The sequence below is a fragment of the Camellia sinensis genome, chromosome 8, assembly GCF_055761805.1.
Source record: "Camellia sinensis isolate YWXY chromosome 8, ASM5576180v1, whole genome shotgun sequence".
Lineage (NCBI taxonomy): Eukaryota > Viridiplantae > Streptophyta > Magnoliopsida > Ericales > Theaceae > Camellia > Camellia sinensis.
Genome location: NC_138968.1, coordinates 48,909,148 through 48,917,470, shown reverse-complemented (window position 1 = coordinate 48,917,470; position 8,323 = coordinate 48,909,148). Strand labels below are relative to the sequence as shown.

At 32.6% G+C, this 8,323-nt stretch overlaps 1 protein-coding gene across 1 annotated transcript; it reads right to left on the bottom strand.

The window, feature by feature from the left end:
* Positions 1–4,990: 4,990 nt before the first annotated feature.
* LOC114315763 (abscisic acid receptor PYL4) lies at positions 4,991–6,217 on the bottom strand. Its single transcript, XM_028262364.2, has one exon. It carries the CDS (start codon positions 5,905–5,907, stop codon positions 5,245–5,247), a length of 663 nt encoding a protein of 220 aa, XP_028118165.2. The 5' UTR covers positions 5,908–6,217; the 3' UTR covers positions 4,991–5,244.
* Positions 6,218–8,323: the final 2,106 nt, after the last annotated feature.

The following is an 8,323-nucleotide window of genomic DNA, read 5'->3' as shown; positions in this document are numbered from 1 at the left end:
AAGGTGGTTTTGAAGATTTTGAGATATGATATGTCTCTTCTTGTGAAGTTGATTTATAATATTAATCATAATAAATAAATGAAATGAAATGAAAGGCGTGGATAGCATGCTTAGGCAAACAAATTGCGAAGGGTTGATTATAAAGCCTTATTACAAGCCCACTTGCAAAACCAACTTGCAAATTCATTTTCATGTCCTTCCAAACTCCACCAACATATATAAAAAATAAAGATAGGAAAAAGATAGATAGAGAAAGAGAGTGGGAAGAAAAAAAGTAACGACAAGTTGCAAACAAGTTGAATTATCTATTAGAGTACTCAAGTTGGGAGGCAGCTGTTGGTCGATTCCTCCATTGCAACAACTAGTATTTTAATGTATACCATTTCTTAGATTTTTTGTAACAAAAACAAATGTTACTACAATGGGTAGAAAAATCCTAACTAGGACTAAGTCCATACGAGGCAAGTCAAGACAAAAGGATCAAAATAATTATGGGTGTCGATTTTTGATCTCATCACCAAATTAAATTTTTTAGCCGAGATTTAAGAAACTTAGCCATAGAGCACACAGGAAAATGGAGAAGCCTAACACATATACAGAAGAAGGAAACAAACACCGATGGCTCGTCCACCTGAGAGCACTCCCACAATCAAGTCAATCAATTTATCTTACAAGATATCGACACAAGTAAACAACTCAATCACAAAACTCACAAAGTAAAATATCAGATAAAGCGTACCTTACACCCACGAGGTGCCTACTTTTTATAATCGTCACTACCGTCATCCCCTATAGTACTCTTATCCTTTATAAGATATCACTTATCAAGGGCTCCTTCAATTTGGATTAGGATTAAGTCTTTCAGTAGTCCTCATCTATCCAAACAGAGAGCCCATCATCATCTAGGACTCTAGTCCCTCATCCAAGCATCTTGGATTTAGATGTAGTCTGACCACACCTCGGTCAATCAGAATTACCCAAGTGGCACATTGGCTAACCACCTAGGCCACATGGATAACCCAAAATTATGTCCCCACAACTGCCTCTAGGTTCTATTACCTCAGTCATACTAAGGTGATGAAACCTATATTGTTAGACCTCCCAACATATCGGCTGCACAAAATGCTGGAGAGTGCTCTTCCGACCGATATCATGACTCGTCGTCACCGACATGCTGATCTTGCATGATCTTGGCCATCTATTTAGACTATGTTCTCACAAATGGTGCCAAATTGTAGGTGTTGATTTTTGACCTTACAACTGAACTAGATCTCCTAACCATGATCTAAGGAACTTAGCCGTAGAGCATACGGAAGAATAGAGAAACCTAACACCTGCATACAATAAGGCAACAAACACCAGTGGCTCATCCACCCAAGAGCACTTCAACCATGATCAAGTCAATCGATTTATCTTACACCCATGGGGTGCCTACTTTTTATAATCATCAATGCCCTCATCCCCTAGAAGTCTCATCTCATAAGACTCTTATCCTTTATAAGATATCACTTATCAAGGACTCCTTCAATTTGGATTAGGATTAAGTCTTTCAATAGTCCTCACCTATCCAAACAGAGAGCCCATCATCATCTAGGACACTAGCCTTTCATCCAAACATCTTGGATTTAGATGTAGTCTAACCATACCTTGGCCAATCAAAATTGCCCAAGTGACACCTTGGCTAACCACCTAGGCCACGTAGATAACCCAAAATTATGTCTCCACAACTGCCTCTAAATTCTATTACCTCGATCATACTAAGGTGATGGAACTTGTATTGTTAGACCTCCCAACATGTCGACTGCACAACATGCTAGAGGGTGCTCCTCCGACTGATATCATGACTTGTCGTCACCAACATATTGATCTTGCACGATGTTGGCCATCTATTTGGACTAAGTTCTCACAGACGGTGCCAAATTGTGGTGTTGATTTTTGACCTCGCAATCGAACTAGATCTCCTAACCGTGATCTAAGGAACTTAGCCGTAGAGCACACAGAAGAATAAAGAAGCCAAACACCTGCACACAAGAAGACAAAAAACACCGGTGGCTCGTCCATCCGGGGGCACTCCAACGATCAAATCAGTCAACTTACCTCACAAGATATCGACACTAGCAAACAACCTAATCACAAAGTTCACAAATTAAAACATCAAATAAAGCGTACCTTATACCCATGGGGTGCATACCTTTTATAATCATTAGTGCCCTCATCCCTTAGAAGTCTCATAGGACTCTTATCCTTTATAGGATATCACTTATTAAGAACTCCTCCAATTTGGATGAGGATTAACTCTTTCATCAATCCTCACCTATCCTGACAAAGAGCCCATCATCATCTAGGACTCTAATCCTTATCTAAACATCTCAATTTTCAGATGTGGTCTGACCACATCTCGACCAATCAAAATCACCAACGTGGCACCTCGACTAATCACTTAGGCCACATGAATAATCCAAAATTATGTTCCCACAATAATAGATGACCCATGATAAGATCTTATGTCAGGAAGAGTACACCAATTAGACTCGTCGGGATGAATATTTGTCTATCTATCTATACTATACTATATATAAAGTGAACAGCTCTTATAGTGTCCTAAAGCATAGGCTTCTTATGTTGCCAAGTATCCACTCTTTTCTATTTAAAATAAATAAATAACTCAAATAGATGAGAGGAGTGAGACTTGAACCTTAAAGCATCATATCAAATGAAGAAGACTCTTACCACTTCAACAGTACACGATATATACTAAGTATTTTATTTTATTTTTATTTATTTGAATACCACACACATGGCGTATGCCAACCACTAGTCACTAATAAAATAAAACTATAGATCAGTAGTAAGAGAGTATGTCGCCAATCAGTCCTGACAGACTCTTTGATGGCAAATGGTGTCATGCTAAGAATTGAGAAAGTTGAAGAAGCAAGAGCATTTTGAAGAAAACATTGTGTGGGGAAAGATAACCAAATAATGGCATTCAACATTATAAAAGGGAACATGAGGGTAGAACGAAGGGATAAAACAATGTGAGGCCTATAATGAGCCATAAGACCCCATCAAGCACTCGTCTGGTCCTAACAAGTTGTGTTCAATTTTTTACAGTAGATATAAAGATAATGATTTCATGTGTATTTATTAATATGGACCTCCATAAATATATATCATTATTCATTCTTAATACGGTTGAAATATTAATTTCTTGCACTCATGCATCACCATTGGTACAATTATGAATCGACCATGTAGTTTAATTTTTTGTAAAAATATGATACCACTATTTGGTGAGGGTAATTGTAGAGATCACATATACATTGTTAGCATATGATTTTTGAACAAATGGTTTGATGATTAAAAAAGTTACAAAAAAACATATTTATTTTTCTTATTAGCAAAAAAATAAACTTTATTGATGACTAAAGTACAGATGGAGATACAAACATACATCAATAAAGAATTTTTTTGTTAAAAATGTTAAACAAATAGTTAAAGTTCTTCCATTTGAATTTAGCATTTTCCTTTTTAAAAACATTCATCTATGCAAACTCTTTGACATTTTGATGCAAAAATAAAATAAAGGAAAATAGAAGAAATTTGAGTAATAATAAATAACTAATGCTGCACTATTTGACAGCACCAAAACCCATCCATCTTCCCAATCAATGAAAAATTAAATATCAATAGCATTTATTAACAAGTTTAATATTGCTATTTATTTTTCATGCAAGTACATGTAAAAGAGCACATTGCCACTAGGTATTCAATGAAAGATCTCAATATCACATCTAGGGTACCAAACAAATAATGGCTTCATATCTTCAAAATGAAGTAATCATTGATACCATACAAAGATGTGTGTGTATATACATATATAATGTGAAAGATATTTTCAACTATGTTGTCAAATATATAAATATCATCATATCTAAAAATTAATTGATTATTATTGTTGTTGTTTGAATAACTAAAATATGAATAGTTAATACATATCCTTTAGACTCCCCACACATTGGTTTTTGTAGTGAAAAATATTAAAGCAAGCAATACTGTTGAGTACTTAGAAAAGTGTTCAATATTTGAAATATGTAATCTAATTTATTTTGGGTGTGACTTACCACTATTTAATCTAAATTTACATTATAAATTTAATTTACAGAATTTTTTAATTTTAATTTTTTAGCACGTAACATTTCACTAAATTAAATAAAGGGCAATTCCTTTGTACAAAACAATATCACAATTTGCAAAATTGAATTATTCAACACTAATGAATTTGTACTAGTAGGCACATTTTATTTACACATACACTACATATAAGATATATACAAGGAACATCATATTAATTCGATAACACTATTAAAAAGTAGAGTATTGTTATTCAGATTCAAAAATTAAACCTACTTTCTAGATCCAGTGATGTATAAAGAATATGATTGATTGATAATTAAATTCTTGAATATAAAAAGTGGACTTATGACTTGTTTGGCAAAGATTATTTTTTGCTTTTTGGGCTAAAATCTACAAAAAAGATAAAATATACTAAAATAGTCAATAAGACAAAATGTCACATCAAATCCATAATCATTTCACTTTTTTTTCTGACAAACATCACATCCAACTACAAAAAATCAAATCATCTTTCCAAACATAAAAATTTTAACCTACGAAAATAATCAAAAACTAAAATATCCTACTAAAATAACCAATTTCTCAAACACTCACTATATATCATTTTCCTAAAAGGTAATGACATACAAACATGACTTTAATACAAAATCACATAATTAATTGTATTATTTATTTCAAACCAAAACACAGAGTATAAGTTAAATTTACAAAAAAAAAAAAAAAAATTATTTGTAAATGATCTTTCTAGAAGTAATGCATGCATGAGCGTGAATTATTGATGTTCAAGAAATATCTCAAATATATAACATATACAAAGATAGAGATCCAACAAATCAAGGAACATGATGAAATAAACTTGGGAGAGAGTTCACAATGTATATATATTATATAAAAAAAAATTCCCAAGAAAAATAAAATGAAAAACATTAGACATGACTGTGAGTCTGTGACAGTGACAATAACGCAGGCACATTTTTAAAAAAAACAGATTGCACAGAAAAATACAACCAACCATAATGTCATATACTGTGTCACCTTTAACAAATTTGAATCTCAGAAGCAAAGCTAATCACGAATTTCCATTTCTGGTTTCCAAAAATCACGAAAATCTCATGACGATTTACAGTTACTTTTCGCTAAATTCTGGGCGATCTGAGCCAGTGACTGCAAGTTACACCGAACGATCGTGTCAACGAACACGCAGGTCTCGTCCTTCGTGTTACCGGGCGGTACATCAACGACGTATGATTCGACAACAACTGTCTCGGAACCGGTCGGCGATTGGTGGAGAGTGGTGACGGAGCGGTAATTATTGAGTCGGTGATCACCGCCGACGACGCTGAAGCTGATGACATGTCTCTCGTCGTCGAGGATTTCGAGGCGTTCCGTGCTGGACTCCGCCGGGAGGCCCGAAATCACGTGGACTTCCCGGAGAGTGCCGACGTTGCCGTCGCCGACGATGACATGGCAGCTCTTGAGGAAGTGTTTGTAGGCTTGGGGGTTATCGAAGCGGCGGACGACGGACCAGACGGCGGCGACGGGGGCGGCGATGGTTTGGACGACGGTGGAGCAGCACTGGTTGGAGCCCACGGCGTGGGTGTGGTAGTGGTTGGCGTCGTCAGGGACGGAGATAGAAGGGTGAACTCGCCATATACTGGTTTGGGAGTTTTTGTTACAATTGATGTCGCTGCTGGTGGTAGCGGCGGCGGCGGCGGCGGAGGTGGTGGCGGGGTAGGTGGTGTTGATTCTGTGAAGCTGCAGAGACGTAGGCATTTCTTCTTCCTATCTCTTTTCTCTCTCTAAAGATTAAAAAAAAAAAGGTTGGAAATAAGCTGTTTGTGAGGTGTTATATATAATATGAAGAGGTGTATGTATATGTAGAGAGAGAGAGAGAGAGAGAGAGAGAGAGAGAGAGACAGAGAGAGAGAGAGAAATTTTGTTGAACAGTTTTGTCCACTTGCAAGGTAAAATATGTATAAGTTATGGTCATTCTTCACAGAGAATGGTTGATCTTTATAACGCACAGGCTTACGCCGGACTTTGCAAGTGGGATCATCAACTTGCAACCCCTTTGGACGCGGTCTTGGCTTTTCTCACTGCCCTTCTCCCTCTTCTTATTTACATCTCTTGCCACTTAAGGGGAGTCTCCATTTACACCATTCCAAAATGGATTAATTACACTAATCATTCTTATTATTTAAAATTTGTATCATTTTAATTTTTAATTTTTTAATTTTGATATATTTAACTTTTAATTTTAAATCTTATTCTAAACGAGGCTAATCAAATATGTTTCTTTTGTAAATGGTCAATTTTAAGATTAAAGTTGTTATACAACTTATTTTGTGTTAATTAACTTCCATGTTGTTTGAAATGTAGTGACATTTTTTTAACGAATAATGTTGAGATTTTTTTAATTTGGTTTGATTTTTAGAATTTATATTCAGTAAAATTTTCTAAGAAACTAAAAATTAAATTAGTGAAAAAAATTAAAAACACGTCATTTTCATATAATTTTATCTTTTGAAGAGGCAAAAATAATTTTTTAAAATAATGTTTTTTGATATTTATTTTCGTTCAATTAGTTTTTATTTTTCAAAAGTTAAGTATAGTGACAACTTTAATATTAATATTAAGCAAATCTATTAAATCAAAAAATCTAAAATTAAAATCATTTCATCCATTACATAACAACTATTCAAAAATATATGTTAACAACAAATACAACCATTAATTACATAATAACCATTGAAAAACATCAATAAAAACAATCACTCATTACATGATCATTATCTAAACATACTTAAAAGGACAAATTACACCAACGGTTCCTATAGTTTGGGGCTTGTGTCATTTTGGTCCCTGTCTTTTCAATTGTGACACATTTGATCCTAAGTTTTGAATTTTGTTCCAAATAAGGATAATTTAAGATACCATTACTCAATTTCAAGGGTAAAGTTATCAATTTAATAAAATATAAACTAATTTCACAAAAATAAATGTCAAAAAAATATTTTTAAATTTTTAAAAATTATTTCTACCCACCAAAAATAAAATTATGTAAAATTGATAAATCTTTTACACATTTATTTCTTTACTAAATTCATTTTTATTATGTGTTTGGATGATAATCATGTAATGGATGGTTGTTTTTATTTTCATTATATTAGTTTTTATTTTTCCAAAACTCAAATATGGCGACAATTTTTATATTATTATTAAATCAATCCATTAAATCAAAAAATCTAAAACTAAAAGCATTTCATATATTAAATATATTGATTACACATTAAAAGCCTAACAACCACACATTATATGATCATCATCCAAACACATAATAAAAATTAATTTGGTAAAATAAATAAATGCGTAAAAGATTTATCAATTTTACATAATTTTTATCTTTGGTGGGTAGAAATAGTTTTTAAAAATTCAAAAATATTTTTTTGACATTTGTTTTTGTCAAATTAGTTTACATTTTATCAAATTGACAACTTTACCCTTGAAATTGATTAATGGTATTTTCAATTATCCTTATTTGGAACAAGATTCAAAATTCAGAATCAAATGTGTCACAATTGAAAAGTCAGGAACCAAAATGATACAAGCCCTAAACTATAGGTACTGTTAATGTAATTCGTCATACTTAAAATTAATTTGGTAAAATATATATATATATATATATATATGTAAAAGATTTATCATTCTTATATAATTTTATTTTTGGTGGGTAGAAATAATTTTCAAAAATTCAAAAATAATATTTCGACATTTATTTTTATCAAATTAGTTTATATATTATTAAATAGATGACTTTGCCCTTAAAATTGAGCAATGGTATCTTCAATTATCCTTATTTGGAATGAGATTCAAAATTTAGGATTAAATATATTACAATTGAAAGGTTATGAATAGAAGTGACACAAGTCTCAAACTATATGGACTATTAGTGCAATTCCCCCAATAAAAATTGGGCGAATTACACTAACAGTACCCATATTTTGGGGCTTGTGTCACTTTGATCCCTAATTTTTCAATTGTGACATATTTGATCCTGAATTTTGAATATTGTTCCAAATAAAGACAATTGAAGATACCATTGCTCAATTTCAAGGGTAAAATTGTAAATTTGATAAAATACAAACTAATTTGAGAAAAATAAATGTCAAAAAAATATTTTGGAATTTTA